The sequence below is a fragment of the Nycticebus coucang genome, chromosome 23 (genome assembly GCF_027406575.1).
Source record: "Nycticebus coucang isolate mNycCou1 chromosome 23, mNycCou1.pri, whole genome shotgun sequence".
NCBI lineage: Eukaryota > Metazoa > Chordata > Mammalia > Primates > Lorisidae > Nycticebus > Nycticebus coucang.
The window spans coordinates 33207434-33222516 of NC_069802.1; the positions used below are offsets into that span (position 1 = coordinate 33207434).

Genomic DNA, 15083 nt, shown 5'->3' on the forward strand with positions numbered 1-15083 from the left:
CCTTGTGATAGGTGATTTGATCAGTTATGAAATCCCTTCACCTTGACTGATGGAGTCTCCCTTAATTTGTAATTAAAAAAGAAAAGTTTATATGATCCAGTTCTTAGGGCCAAGCTAATTGCCTATGCGTGTATTCTTGGCAGTAAAAGAGAAAACTTTGCTTTTTTGTGTAAGAAGTTCCTTTCATAGCATTTCAGAGGATTACTTTTGTTTTATTACCTTTTAGAAAATTATTTTGATCATAACATCCACAGCAAGCTAATATTTAAGGTAGTAAACTAGAGATAGTATGAGAGGCTTTGCTTATATTGTATAATAGAATATATGTGAAATAAAATACTGGCGTGGGGCGGAAGGCAGAAGACAGTCTTTCCTTATAAAGTAATTCAGAAAATTTAGAACTTCCCGCAGTGGGAGGGAGGGGCTGCCACAGATTGAGGGGTTGTCTGCACTCTCACCAATCAGGGGAGGTGGTCTGCATTCTCGCCAATCAGGGGAGAGGTCTGTGCACTCACCAATCAGGGGAGAGGTCTGTGCACTCACCAGTCAGGGGAGAGGTCTGTGCACTCACCAGTCAGGGGAGAGGTCTGTGCACTCACCAGTCAGGGGAGAGGTCTGTGCACTCACCAATCAGGGAGAGGTCTGTGCACTCACCAGTCAGGGGAGAGGTCTGTGCACTCACCAATCAGGGGAGGTGGTCTGCATTCTCGCCAATCAGGGGAGAGGTCTGTGCACTCACCAGTCAGGGGAGAGGTCTGTGCACTCACCAGTCAGGGGAGAGGTCTGTGCACTCACCAGTCAGGGGAGAGGTCTGTGCACTCACCAGTCAGGGGAGAGGTCTGTGCACTCACCAGTCAGGGGAGAGGTCTGTGCCCTCACCAGTCAGGGGAGAGGTCTGTGCACTCACCAGTCAGGGGAGAGGTCTGTGCCCTCACCAGTCAGGGGAGAGGTCTGTGCACTCACCAGTCAGGGGAGAGGTCTGTGCACTCAGCAGTCAGGGGAGAGGTCTGTGCACTCACCAGTCAGGGGAGAGGTCTGTGCACTCACCAGTCAGGGGAGAGGTCTGTGCACTCACCAGTCAGGGGAGAGGCTGTGCACTCACCAGTCAGGGGAGAGGTCTGTGCACTCACCAGTCAGGGGAGAGGCTGTGCACTCACCAGTCAGGGGAGAGGTCTGTGCCCTCGCCAATCAGGGGAGAGGTCTGTAGGGGAGAGGTCTGTGCCCTCGCTAATCAGGGGAGGCCGTCTGCACTCTCACCAATCAAGGGGAGGCGGGGCTGGGTGCCTGCACACGAAGGTCCCCACTTCTGGTCTGTCCATCTTTCTGACTCTCTTTCCCTGGGTCTCCTGGCTGAAGCTCCCTCACCTTCCTACCTGCCATGGTACATCTGCTTCTTTCCTTTCTAGCTATCTGGTCTTCTCAGGTCTTCCTCACGTCAGCTTTTCCTCTGCAGGGGAGGAACAGGGAGGATGAGTTAACTACAGATAATCAATGTAGGAGGCAGAACTCTGAATACTGCAATCTCTGCCCTTCCGTGACTGTAGAAAAGAAGGGACCAGATGCAGGTTCCCAGCCAGTCCTCCGGTATTCAGAGCAGGTGACAGCATCAAGTGGGCTTCTGAAGTTTGCATTTATTTACTTTCTCAATAAAGTTTTATTCTTAATTTAGACAATGTTTCGTGTGCCATAAGTCTTACTTTACACTTCAGCTTAAGAAAATGAGTTTGGGAGCAGGACAGGAAGGTTAATGTGGGAACCAGGGAAGATGTGGATCTCCGGAAGCAGGAGAAGGGCACTCTCCTGCAAAGGCATTCGGAGTTTAAATTCCCAAACCTTGTGGTTCAAACAGAGGGCATTGACCCCCTGGGCCCCTGGCAAGAACACCCTGGCCAGGAAAAGTTGCTTTTAATCAGGTATTAGTGGTATAAGGAACACTGGGTTTTATGATTTTAGGATATCTGAAATTAAATTGAGTCTTCCATTTGATAGGGTATCTTAGTTTAGGCAACTCAAATAATGATGCATCTAAGTCAGCAGTGATGAAATAAGTAGGTGAGCTGAAAATCAGGATTAGTATAAAGCCTGCTCAGCCTTTACTAAGAGGACAGAGGAAGAGGAACCTTCAGGTGTCTCCTGGGTCTCCTTGCTGGAGACCTTTCAGCCTTAGCAGGAGTCCCCGAGGAGGCAGCAGGGACACCCATGGACCTCACAGCTGAGAGCAATCTCCTGCCCAAGGCAGACCTGGGCTGTTCTCCACTCTCAAATTCACACAGAAGCACCCCATTCCCTCCTCTGGATCTGTTCAGAATTATAAAGCAAGTGGGGAAAGTAGAAACTTGTAGAGAGATTATTTTTCCAGGGATGATATTCAGAAAGGGAATTTTCCGACTAAAGAAAATCTCAGCTTTTCACCAAACCTCCGCATTTGATCCCTTTTCTAAAACCATTCTTTACCTACTCTCTCCTCAACACCTATTGAGTTTAAGGTGGTAGCAAAAAAAGTTCTATTTTTTTGAGCTGCAGAATATATAGAAAATTTAGATGGCATTTTTAGAGAACTATATGAGTGACTGGACTGAGCCAAGTTTTAAAATTTCAAGAAAAATGTTTTCGGATTGCTACTAGCAACACAGCAAAGAAATCTAATCTGGCTTGAGGCTCGGCACCCCCTGCTCTATAAATGAGGACCACCCTTTACCCTCACATACACCTTAAAAGTCACGAACAAAACTGCCACAGGCTCTGGAAAAATCCTATCTGTACAGGTTGACCTTGGGTACCTGGGGCTGGCCTTTCTGGGATCCTCCATCCATTTCCTGGCACCCTACACTCTTTCTGTACATTTCTGCTGAGCCTCCTTCCAACTGTCAAAAGAACACCGTATCTTAGCTGCCTCAAACTTCCTTTACAAATTGTAGGTCTGGGGAGAGGCTGATGTTCAAAATGTTGACCAAATTCAGGGCCAGGCACTAACCACTCTTCTGAGTAGGCACCAGCCTTGTTCAGCCACCAAATGTCCAGGGGGGGCTTGGAAGTGGGGCCTATGTGACCACGGTGGCATTTGAGGGGCTCAGGGAAGCATCTCGTTAACATTCAGTACAGAAGTATGTAAATATTTTATTAATTTTGCAGCTGGAATGGTACCCGCAAACTTCATGTAATTTACAATCAATAGATGCTGACTGCTTGGACTACTGTGTTGAAAAGGATTCTGAAGTTAAATCCAGGCTCAGTGGGGGAAAAGGTCATAATCTATTATTCTTTTCTGGCAAGGGTGGTGGATGGGAGTGAGAGAGTCCTGGCTAAGTAAAGGATGAGAAGCAGTGATTTTTGCCTGCACACTGGGTGGGAGCAAGGGCATGCGTGCTAGATAGGTGCAGCCCTCATTAACAAGCTTATTAGGACCACAGGAGAGAAATCTGTTAGCATCTTATGTGAGGATTCGTGAAAAGAATAAATGAGCCTTAAGACATTGTAGTGGGTTGAATAGAATGCTCCAAAAATCGCTATCCATCCAGAACCTCAGAATGTGTCCTAATTTGGAACTGTGGTCTTTGCAGATGTAATGAGTTAGGATCAGCACGAGACCACACAGGATTAAGATGGGGTGAATCTAATGAGAGTGTCCTTTTAAGAGACAAAGAGGATACAGGGAGACACAGCGGAGGCCATGTGAGGACGGAGGCACAGATTGGAGGGATGCTGCCACAAACCAAGGAACTCCAAGAGCCAGGAGAAGCTGCAGGAGGCAAGGAAGGAGTCCTCTCTACAGCTTTCAGAGGAAGCGTGGACCATCAGAGACCTTGATTTCAGACCTCACGCCTCCAGACCCATGAATGGATAAATTTCTGTTCTTTTTACGTCACCAAGTTTGCAAGTGGTGCTTAATTGGGGCATACCTAGGAAACTGAAACAAACCCAAGTAAATATCTTACTAATAGTGGGGTTTAGGCGAGTGATGAGATTTATTAATTTGGGGGCATCCTAGTGCTCGTATCTCTCTGTTCACACCTGTTCTCCCATCATAACCAACTGCGATTGTGGCAGAATTGATTCCTTTGTTGTATAATGCTGAGGTACTGGTAGAGGGTGATACTGAAGCATTTCTTAAATGAATGAGCTGGAGATCCCTCATGCCCCGCCCTCATGCAGCCCCCACCCCATCTCAAGACATGCCCTGGAGTCAGAGTTATTCTGCAAGCTTTTTCAGGAGGTGAGCAGGGTAGCAGATCTCTTTCTGCCACAACTTTAGGAACAGATGTGCAAGGAAGAGGCTGGCCTTTTCCCCTTGAGAATCCATCAAGACACCTGCATAGCCCATGGATGGCTTAAACCCAATTCAGCATCTTGTAAGAAACAAAAAATTCTTGGGACAGTGACTATCATTAAAACGTGTACCTGAAGTGTTAAACTCTCTGGCCAGTTGAATATTTGCAAGTTGAAAATCTGACCAAAGTGAACGCGGAAGTCTGGCCCTAGTTGCCGACTGACCGTCCTGGACACCTCCTTGTTGTTGAAGAGCACCTTCAGGTACACCGAGCGCCTCTTGACATCTTCTCTTCGCCAGATCTCTGCCCTGTCAAAGGAAATCATTGGCAGGTGGGTGAGCATGGCTGCACTAGGATCGCTGGGATATTTGATAAATGGACACTGAATACCACAGGGTATGACTGAGGCAGCTCTGACAGCCCCCATTTAATCAAAATAGCACAGGTCTTGCAGAGCTTCCTATAATAAAATGTCACAACATGAAACTTACGGAGAGAAGCCATTACGAGATGCTTCGATTTAAGAACCATTGTCCAACATTATTGTACTACAGTATCCTCAATTTTTTCCAAACACAACTTACATTTGCGTCCCAAAGTTCTAAGCAAAGATATTTCTTGTTAAGTGAAGCAAATTCAAATCACAAGGGATCGTAAAAATTTGTATTTGGATAAAAAGTTTTAATCCTAAAAATGTAGTAGCATATTGTAGCAGTTAGATCAAGTCTGTTTCTCCAAAACCCAAACGTTTTCTTAACATTTTCAGACAGTAATTGCCTACACATTTGATGCAGACAGGATATGAAAAATGTTCCTTATTGTTAAAAATGATTTGAATCACAGTAAAGGTATCCTGACACCTTGAAAAAGTTGAAGCATATCATTCATATAGCCAGAAAGTTAAAAGTAAATCAGAACTTTGAAGAGCAGTCTTTGATTTTATTGTATTCATTTGCAGAGATGTCCGCCCCCAAATGTCTAAGATTGGTTAAGTCAATAGCAATTTAGGCTTGTTGAGGAAAGGAAAAGATTAGGACATCAAAATCTAAAACAAGCTCAGGTTTTTGTTTGGGAAGTTTATTAAAAAAAATTTTTTTTTATTATAGTGGTAAAATACATATGACATTTATCATTTTAATTATTTTTAAGTTTACATTTCTGTGGGATTAAGTACATTCCCACTGAACTGTGCAACCACCACCATGATCCATCTCCAGACCTTTTTATCATCCCAAACATAAATTGTCTAGTTATTAATTGGGTGGTATATTTAACTTTTTATATCTCTATAATTTAGACTTATCCCTATAATTTAGACTTATCCCAAACATGAAATTGGTCAAATCACTTCATCATTTCTTTTTTTTTATAAAGAACATTTAACCCTAAATTGCAAGAATTATCTAAGACACCCACACTCTCGGACGCCACTCAATAAAGATTGCCAAATCGAAACCAGATTTGCCTTTTAAGAAACGTGCTCTGTCATCACATATTTTGGATATTTCTGACAAAATAACGTGGCAAGTTACTTATGGCTTGAAAATAGCTAATTTAGCGCTAGAGAACAGCTTCTGGGTAGCATCTAAATATGTGAAGCTGAGAACACATCAAAATGCACAAGAAACTACAATTTAAAAATAAATCATCCCAGCAATCTGGGAGACAGAGACAGGAGGACCCCTTGAGCTCAGGAGTTCCAGACCAGCCTGAGCAAGAGCAAGACCATGTCTCTACTAAAAATAGAAAAACAGCCAGGCGTTGTGGCAGGCACCTGTATTTCCAGCTATTTGGGAGGCTGAGGCAAGAGAATCATTATAGCCCAAGAGTGTGAAGTTACTGTGAGCTAGACAGATGCCACGACACTCTAGCCTGGGTGACAGAGTGAGACTCTGGCTTAAATAAATAAATAAATAAATCATGAATATGTTAATAGAAGTTTGGAACCTAGAAGGTTGTAGTCAGTCTTACAATGACGTCCTATTACTCCCTGAATCCTGATGGACATGCCGGCTGATTGACTCAATTTGAATTTTCATATCTTATGTTTGGGATACTGGAGACTCCAATCTATGATATGGTGTGGGATCTGTTGGTATTGATGATTTCAATAGATTCCCTTTAGTTGATAATGATATGCTATAACATGCATCAAAATCTCCTGGAGACCTTGTGAAAACAATTTTCTGGCCTCTGCCTTCTCCAGAGTTTCCGACTGAATTAGTCTCAGGTAGAACCTGGGAGTTTGCATTTCTAACAACCAAGGATGATGTCACTGCTGTAGGGCTGGCCTTGGAGAACCATGGCTGGGAGGTATAGGAAATAAATAGAAAACTTAAAAAATATTTTTTATTATAATTTTACTTTTTCTTTTTGAGGCAGAGTCTCACTATGTTGCCTTCAGTAGAGTGTGGTGGCGTCACAGCTCACAGCAACCTCAAACTCTTGGGCTTAAGCAATTCTCTTGCCTCAGCCTCCCAAGTAGCTGGAAATGCAGGCGCTCGCCACAACCCCCGGCTATTTTTTGGTTGTAGGTGTGGTAGTTGGGCAGGCCCCTCCTGGGTTCAAACCTGCCAGCTCTGGTGTATGTGGTTAGCGCCTTAACCACTGAGTACAGGTGCTGAGCCTTTATTATAATTTTTAAAAGAGGATGAACACATAAATGTAAGTTTATAAATTTATTATGTGTATAGAATTATACAGTCAAAGTGATGCTTCTCTTAGGCGTCAAGTCAGAGTGTCCATAAATACGTTTTTATCAAATCTGGAGGGTATGCTTCAGGTGGCCGGGCTTGTACACAAGTCTGAGGGCCTCACCCACAGGCCCCTTTGGGAGGTTGGATGAGGCCTTCTTTAAGGCCGTTGAAATTAGGGGCGAGGAAAGGCCTCGGTGCCCAGGCCAGGGAGGAGGGACACTATGTTACTAATAGAGAGGAAAGGCTTGAGGCCACAGATTAGGGACCCACACCAAAGGCTGTGTGGATGGCCACGTGAAGAGCAGGCACTAAGTAATTTGTGGAGGGGACGCTTTTCTACAAGCAGTTTTGCAGAGCGTGTTCCTGAGCAGGCTGGGGGGACGCAGTGGGTGAGCAAGCCACCTGCAGTCACCCATAGTGGGCAGTGACAGCAATTTCGTGAGCTGCAACCTAACAGGCACTCACAGAGAGTTCCGATTCTCCTGATCCCTCTGCTGTGGGTCGGGAGACTCACACCACGGCATGCACACGCGGGCGGGCAGGTGCGGGTTGCGCGTCAGCCTCGCTCGCGGTCAGAGCGTCCACTCACCTGGGGCACTGGTCGCTGGGCGTCACGCTCCCCGCCAGGCTCAGCTCTGGGACCAGCGTGGGCTCCCCGGGCCGCCGCCTGCTCTGGGCCGCTCTTTCCCGCACCTGCTGCTCCACGGCTGCACGGTCGGGGGGCTCCGGTGGGGTGGGCTTCCCAGGGGCCTCCCCGGGATACGGTTCCTCAGTCTCCTCCTCCGTAGGCTCTTCCGCTGCTTGTTTCTTTTTCTTCTTCTTGGTCTTCTGTTGGGTAAGAGGCAACATGTGTCAAAAGAGAACTGTGGAATCTTCACTTCCGAGCACCGTCTTCAGAGCCAGATGGAGCTGTGACCAGCTCCAGCCTGGCCTCGCCCTGCGCGCCCGGCAGGTGACCAAGCCTACTTACCTCTCTGTGCCTCAGTTTTCTCATCCACAAAATGGGAACAAGCATAAGAAACTCCTTCCAGGGCTGTAGAAATGAGGTAATGTTTACAAAGCACTTACCTTAGTGCCTGGTCTCAGGAAAGACATGATAGCTATTCATGTGATCATTAACCAGTTCTCCAGGCCAAGGACATAAAATTAAGGCTTATGAACACAACAAGCATCACAAAGCCACCTGGCCTGTCATTTGTTGCCTCTGCGAACTATTTTGCAGGGTCATGGGTGCAAAGTTATATAATTTGCAGAGGGAAAGTCAGAAGCGTCCACACCCTGCGTTCTGTGGGCCCGTGACGCTGTAAACTACTCAGCACGGGCTGGACACTCACGCGGATGGGTACTATGCTGTTCACTTGTTTTTTCACGTGGTCACAGAGTGTTTAGCAGAACTCTCCAGGCACAGTGCTGGCTCTGGTGTTAGCCCCGTGGGTGGTCTTTTACACAAATGCATTAATCAATCACTGCACTCATCCTTTTGTCCCAGAGCCAGGGGGGTGGGAGAGAGACCAGGGCAGCCACAGGAGGCCCCAGTCTGCCCGTCGGCATGGGCCACCCTGCCAGACCCACCTGCTCAGCCCTGTGCTCGGCCCAGCCTGTGTCTACAAACCTGGGCTTTCTTCCACGCTTTCCACTGCTGGTACGACGTCCTGTACTCCCCCATCCTCTGCTCATACTCCTCCCCATGCTCTTCCCACAATTCTCTTATTTCAGCTTCAATTTCTGCTTCATATACTTCTTCATCTGCTTTCTGGTTGACTTTTTCCCTGTAAAATAATTTACAGTGTCTTGGTTAGTTCTTGAACTTGAGAGAGCAAGCACAACAGTGAATATTTGTACTGGGCTCGCCCTGTGCCAGGTCCTCTTCTGAACAGTGTACTCGTGAGGCAGACGCTGTTACTACCTGCATTTTCTATGTGAGAGGCTGCAGCACAGGGAAGTTAAGCGATTTTCCTGAGAGCGCACAGCTGGTGAGTGGGGGGGCTGGGACGTGAGCCCAACCAGCACCAAATGCCACTCTGAGCAAGCGACCCAGAGTGCGTGCTGGTGTCTGAGTCCTCAGCCCCTGGTGGCGGCATTTCATTAGTTATTTCATTAATTCTTCAAGTCCCTGAGGGACAGCTTCATGACACCCTCACACCCCTTGCTGGCCTTTGGAGTGATGGTTTGAGTTTTTCCCTGAGGATTTTGCCGGCACTCATCAGGAGCCCAGCCAGCCCAAAGCACTGCCTTCCCCGGTGTGTTCTGCAGAGCTCTCGCCCCTGGATGTCCTGCCAGAACCAGGTGCCATGGCCGGGGCAAATTTAGGTTTAACAGATGTGCAAGTTCCCTTGCTGGTCATCTGTTTCGAGCCTTTGTCTGTTAATGGACATTGTGACTGTCCAGGTGGAGGGAGGCAAAGTGCCAGCCACCCACCAGTGCTCCAGTGGGGGGAAACTTGATGCCCGCACTGTTTCTCCTTACGCGTCTGCTCCCAAGTCCTGCTCTCCTGAGGCTCCTCCCTCTGCTTTAGATGAATGTAGTTAAGTGCCCAGAGCTGGCCACTGTTTGCTTATATGCACACGTGGCCTGGTGGCTCAGCAGTGAACAGTTCCTCAAGGCACAAGATCTCACAGATTTCTAGGGTAAAGACCAAAGAAATCACTCTGGACACAGTTCAGACACAAATTCATAAACAGTGAGGAAATGTGGCCTCAAAATTATGTTCCATCTCTATTATACACTTTTCTCATTGCTACTCATAAGCATGAATAAAGTAGTAGAAACATGAATAATTTTTTGCAGGAAACAATTATGCATCATTATAAGGGGGCTAGATGAATCAAGAATGTGAAAAAAGGGCACTGCTGAAGAGCTTGGGAGACAGCTGCTTAACAGAGCAAATAGTCTTATAACCTTATGGGTAAATTGGTTATAGACTTAGTTGATCATATAAACTTAGGAAGGAAGGAAGAAAGAGAGGGAGGATCAAAAGGAGAGAGAGAGAAGGAAAGAGGAAGAAAGTAATCTGATAAAGATTTGGGTCCTGTTTCGGTGGGAGGCATGCTTGCACACAGAATTTGGAAGCAGAGACACTGGAGTTTCTGGGAGGCATCCATGGTTTCCATGGGACAAAATATTTGAATTCGTTTTTTGTTAACCAATATTAACAACAGATACTAACTAGTAGGTGCTCTGTTGGGGACCAGATATACAATAACAACGAGGTCTTTGCTCTCCTTCTTTTTTTTTTTTTTTTTTTTTTGCAGTTTTTGACCAGGGCTGGGTTTGAACCTGCCACCTCTGGCATATGGGGCCAGCGCCCTACTCCTTTGAGCCACAGGAGCTGCCCAAGGTCTTTGCTCTCAAAGAGAAGACTATCATATATTTGTCCTGCAAACTGTAAGAGGTTTTTTAGTTTTATGATTACAGCCCAAGAAAATCAGTTTGCAGCTGTCTTTGGCTAACATATGACTGTTTTCAAAGCAATGTGTCAGAGACTTGCCTAAATTTGTTCCTTTCTGTGTAGATGTGGGCACACAGTGCTTACCCAGAAGAAACAAACAGGAAGGGATGAAGGTCCCCGGGAGACATGCTTTTGCATCATTATATAGAAGGTGGTTTCGTTGTGACGTGTTGTAATAAACCGTACTCTTAAACACACATAAAAGTTTAGTGAATTAGGTAGCATAAATGTTATCAAAGTTAACTTTCTCCAAACCACAAAGAAAGATCAATTCCAAGTGGATTAAAGATAAAATGTGAAAGATAAAGCTATAGAGGTATAGGAGACAATATTATAGAATATCTACCTGACTCCGGGGAAGGGTGTCTTAAACAACATACAAAAAACACCGTTCATAAAGGAAAAGACAAATATGTCTTTTTAAAGAATGTCTATTCATCAAAAAACAGCAAAAAGGGACAGAGTAAAAAGACAAGCACGAGTGTGAGAAGGTATCTGTAAGGCACACCACTAACAAGATCTTAGGTTCAGGGAAAATGTAGACTCCTGCAAATTACCACAAAGAGATCAGAAAGCAAACAGTCCAGCTTGAAAATTGACAATTGAACAGACACCTCAGAAAAGAGGAAGCCCACATAATCATGTATGAAAAATACTCATCCACATGAGTAGTCAGGAAAGTATAAGTTAACACATCCAGTGCCATGTGAGTTGCATTTAACTCACACTAGTTTTGAGCCTGGGGCCTCATGAAGTATATATAACTCACATGTCTCTTGACTTGTCTTGACCTATTACAACACTGTAGCCCCAAGGGCAAATGTTTTTTTTTTTTCCTAGTGTGGCAATCAGTGTGTTAAAGCATGCCGGCAGGTTGGCAGAATGTTAACGTCTGACCCCACCAGGTGATACGCACCATATGGAACTATGGGAACCCCGGAGAAAATATAAACCAGCACGACCACTCTGGAAAATGTTTGCAATCAGCATGTAAAGTTGAAGAGACACATCCCCTTGGACTCAACAGTGCCACTTCCAGAAACGTTTCTAGAAAACTTGGGCAGGTGTACCCTCAAAGACAAGGACAGAAATGTCTATTGGAAGTGGTATTTATAAAAGTCAAAACCTGCCATCAACTCAAATGCCCACCAACAGTAACATGGACAAGTTTGGCTACATTCATGTGTGAAGTTCTGCAAAGCAAAGGAAACAATGTGCTGTCCGGGAGTGGAATCTCGTAAACAAAGACTGAAGGAACGAGTGTATATTCATGACAAATGCACACAATACACTTACATAAGAGACACATCCACGCAATATTAAACTATATATTCTTAGGGCAAAACCAGAAAACAAGCAGTGACCACAGAAGCCCAGTTAGTAGCTATTTCTGGGGGCTGGGGATGTCGAGTACAACAGTGCTCTCTTTCTTAACCCGGGGAGTGGTTACGTGGTTATTCATCTGTTATTTTTTAAACTATATCCATGTATTACACATTTTTCTCAATGTATGATATAGCCCAATAAAACGATTTTTGAAAAAGGCCTACTTTCTCAAAACCAGTTTCAGGGGCGTATTCGTGCACCTCTGGAACTCTCGGAGAGATTTCATCTCCTTCCAGACTTTAATGATGGTCTTGAGCAAAGTTCTATCTCTTTCTTGTTCAGCATCCCGCAGTTTTCTTGTTTGTCTACAAGATATATTAATATTCAAGTATATATTAAAAAGCTATTTAGGTATATTTGCAAATACAGAAATTAGTAACACTGCATGAATTGTCTATTTCATTTGATAGCTAACATTATTTCTAAACAAATACTAGAAATCCAAGTGCCAGTACAATTAAACAAAGCAAAGCTAACCACTTAGTTAGCAACATATATGTCAAAAGCTTTCTGCGTTAATACAAGTCACAAGTTCCATACTGAGGAGATGAAATATTGTTATTGCCTGTCTTGGAGAGTTTTTAGGGCAAACTACTTTCTTCATAATTTTGGCTTTGATCGTAAGAGGTATCATGTAGAAATGCATTCATCTTTTGTTGTTATTTAAAATGCCTGGGAATTATTTAATGCCTTCCCGTAAGCCCCCTTTGTGAATGATAGCCAAATCTAGACCTTGAATTCATTCATGCTATTATATGTTAATTAATTAAAAAACAATAATGTAATTTTTGAACAAGCATTATGTATCATTCGGGAGATAGGAGGTGTCTCTGTCCTTAGGGAGTTCGTCCTTTGGTTTCAAGGACAGACACGTATATGAATGACACAGTGTGAGAAAAAAAACAAGGGGGCAGCATTTCACATATCAGCCCCTTCAGAACAAAGGGCCCAGTCTGCAGGTTACGCTCCTAATAACTTAGTCTGTAGAGGTGTGGAAAGATGTGAGGAGGTCTAGGTTTCTAATCCATCAACTGCAGCTGTGAAAAGGGAAGATGGCAGAACATTACAGCCAGCCAGAGGCTGAACAGCCAAGGTCCAGGACTAGTTCTTAGAAAAGCAAGAGAGTGATGAACTCGAAAAAGAAACCGCTCTCCTGGAGAGGCATTCAAGCCCTGTGGTGAAGGGCACCAGACCACCCACGTTGGAAACCTGGCGCTGTCCTTTACTAGCTGGGCTTGTGCAAGCAACTTCCCCTCACAGGTTGCTTCTGTAGAGTAAGGATGCTGGGAGGACTCGGTGAGGTGATGAACCTTGTCTGATACCTGGTAAGTGGCCCACAAATGCAACCTGTCTCTGTCACGTGGTCTGTGCTTCTCTTACGCATTTAGCCACTATTTCCCTGCCTCAGTGTTAAAAATTGCACTACTTTACTGATTTAGATCACACCTGTAAGCTTTCTATTTTTTTTTTTTTTTTTAGAGACAGAGTCTCACTGTGTCACACTCAGTAGAGTGCCATGGTGTTGCAGCGCACAGCAACTTCTAACTCCTGGGCTTAGGTGATTCTCTTGCCTCAGCCTCCTGAGTAGCTGGGACTGCAGGCGCCCGCCACAACACCCAGCTAGTTTTTGTTGCAGTTTGGCTGGACCGGGTTCGAACCTGCCACCCTTGGTATATGGGGTCGGCGCCTACCTGCAAACTTTTTCATACAGTTTTTACTTCCCTTTTATTACCTAACAAGGTAATTTCCCAGAAATGCTACAAAGAGTTCTTAGCAAGAAAAATTTGACATATGAGCTACAGAAGGAGGGAATTACAAAAGAATATTTAATTTAAAATTCAGAGCAGAGCTGCAGGAGAAGAGGGGATGCCGGTTTTGGTTGAGGCCGTCAAGGAGTACTTCTCTGAAGCCTGATGTGAATGGGGTCTGGAGTGCAGAGGGAGCCACGCTCAGACATGAAACTGGGACCCATGGTATCTCGATGGTGTCATAAGCTAAAAAGTGGATTCATTAAGAAACAGAAAGAACAACACCTGGGGAATTCTGAACACTGATGAGCTGGGCAGAGAACGAAATTAGGCCAGGGATTATAAGGATGGGTGGCTGGTGGGGGACAAGGACATCAGTGGCAAATGGAGGTCAAGGAATGTCAAGGTCTCGACAGGCAATGTGTGGGGACGGCATCAGTGTCCAGAGCTCAGGCTCACAGGGTCCATTCCATTCAGCTGTGGGGCTGGGGCGAGATCTGCTTCCGAGGAAAGGTGGGCCCAGAAGTGAGATGGGGTGGGTTGGAGACGGAGGGAGTGGAGGCGGTTTGAATAGCAAAGATTCCCAGAGGTTTGGTTGTGAGGGGAAATGAGTATAAAGTGATAGTCGGATGGGCATCTGGGGTCACAGAATTTTTATTTGCTCAAGATTGAACATTTCCGAGGGTGAAGACCCCAAGGCAGGGTTAAAGTGTTTCCCTAAATTTTGTATGAACATCGTGTTTCTGTCCTTCTCTGTCCCGATTCCAGTTCAGAGGACAAACACTGTTCAGGGTGCTGGGATGGGAAATAAAGTGGAGCCTGTGCAGCGGGGCTGGCCCAGGCTAAGGGAGTGCCAGGGCCTCAGCTGGTGCTGGGGCGGTGGCTCTGGGGCAGCTGATCCGATCCTGTGGAGGTAAGGGAGCAGGCCACAGGTGAGACATTCGGGAACAGGTTGTCTGCCTGGAAACTGTCTTACCCCTAGTGACAAGTCAGGGAAGGACCGACATCCCCTCTTTACTGGGTCATAAATGTTGCATCTCAGAGGTTTCACCTCTGCCATCTGGGAGTCCACTGGGTTTATTTGTAGGCCTCACATACAGTTCCACTGTTTTTCAAATAGTGATTAATAAATGCAATATTGCATCAAGCCGTGATTGTTTTCAGAACAGCTTTTTGTCACCTTCTCTTACGCAACACATGCTAAAATAAAAATTATTCTCAAAAGGAGGCTGCACACACAGGCGAAGCTCCTTAACAGTACAGACATCTGAGGAAGAATTGCCAGGTCCTAGCTGATGGACATTTTCAACACTTTCCTGGTCTATGGCCAAGAGTGATGGTTGTAGCAATTTTCACCCATACTTGCAGAGGAGGAGAGCGACCATTTCCCCACATCCTCATTCGTATTGTCAGACTTCACATTTTGAATTAACATGATGGAGGTATCTGCTTGTTTTATTTGTCATAATTTCACATGTGTTCAGTGCATTCAGAAAAGCTATCAGGAAAAATAAACTCTAAACCAGCACATATCTAA

At 45.3% G+C, this 15083-nt stretch overlaps 1 protein-coding gene and 1 long non-coding RNA gene across 7 annotated transcripts in view; one reads left to right on the forward strand and one right to left on the reverse strand.

Annotated features, from left to right (window-relative positions):
• CC2D2A (coiled-coil and C2 domain containing 2A) overlaps nucleotides 1-15083 on the reverse strand; it is a 95588-nt gene that overhangs the window by 43390 nt on the left and 37115 nt on the right. For 4 of the 6 annotated variants that reach the window (XM_053577456.1, XM_053577455.1, XM_053577459.1 and 1 more), the window contains 5 exons: nucleotides 11963-12103; nucleotides 8577-8733; nucleotides 7935-7997; nucleotides 7554-7792; nucleotides 4399-4576 (listed from right to left, as the gene is read on the reverse strand). In XM_053577456.1, coding sequence (XP_053433431.1) covers nucleotides 4399-4576; nucleotides 7554-7792; nucleotides 7935-7997; nucleotides 8577-8733; nucleotides 11963-12103 — 778 coding nt within the window. The remainder of the gene's footprint in view (nucleotides 1-4398; nucleotides 4577-7553; nucleotides 7793-7934; nucleotides 7998-8576; nucleotides 8734-11962; nucleotides 12104-15083) is intronic. The other 2 variants (XM_053577458.1, XM_053577457.1) reach the window with 1 other exon arrangement.
• On the forward strand, nucleotides 1294-4115 carry LOC128575807 (uncharacterized). The gene is made up of 3 exons (XR_008377171.1): nucleotides 1294-1381; nucleotides 3133-3244; nucleotides 3561-4115. It is a non-coding gene; the product is annotated as an uncharacterized LOC128575807 (long non-coding RNA).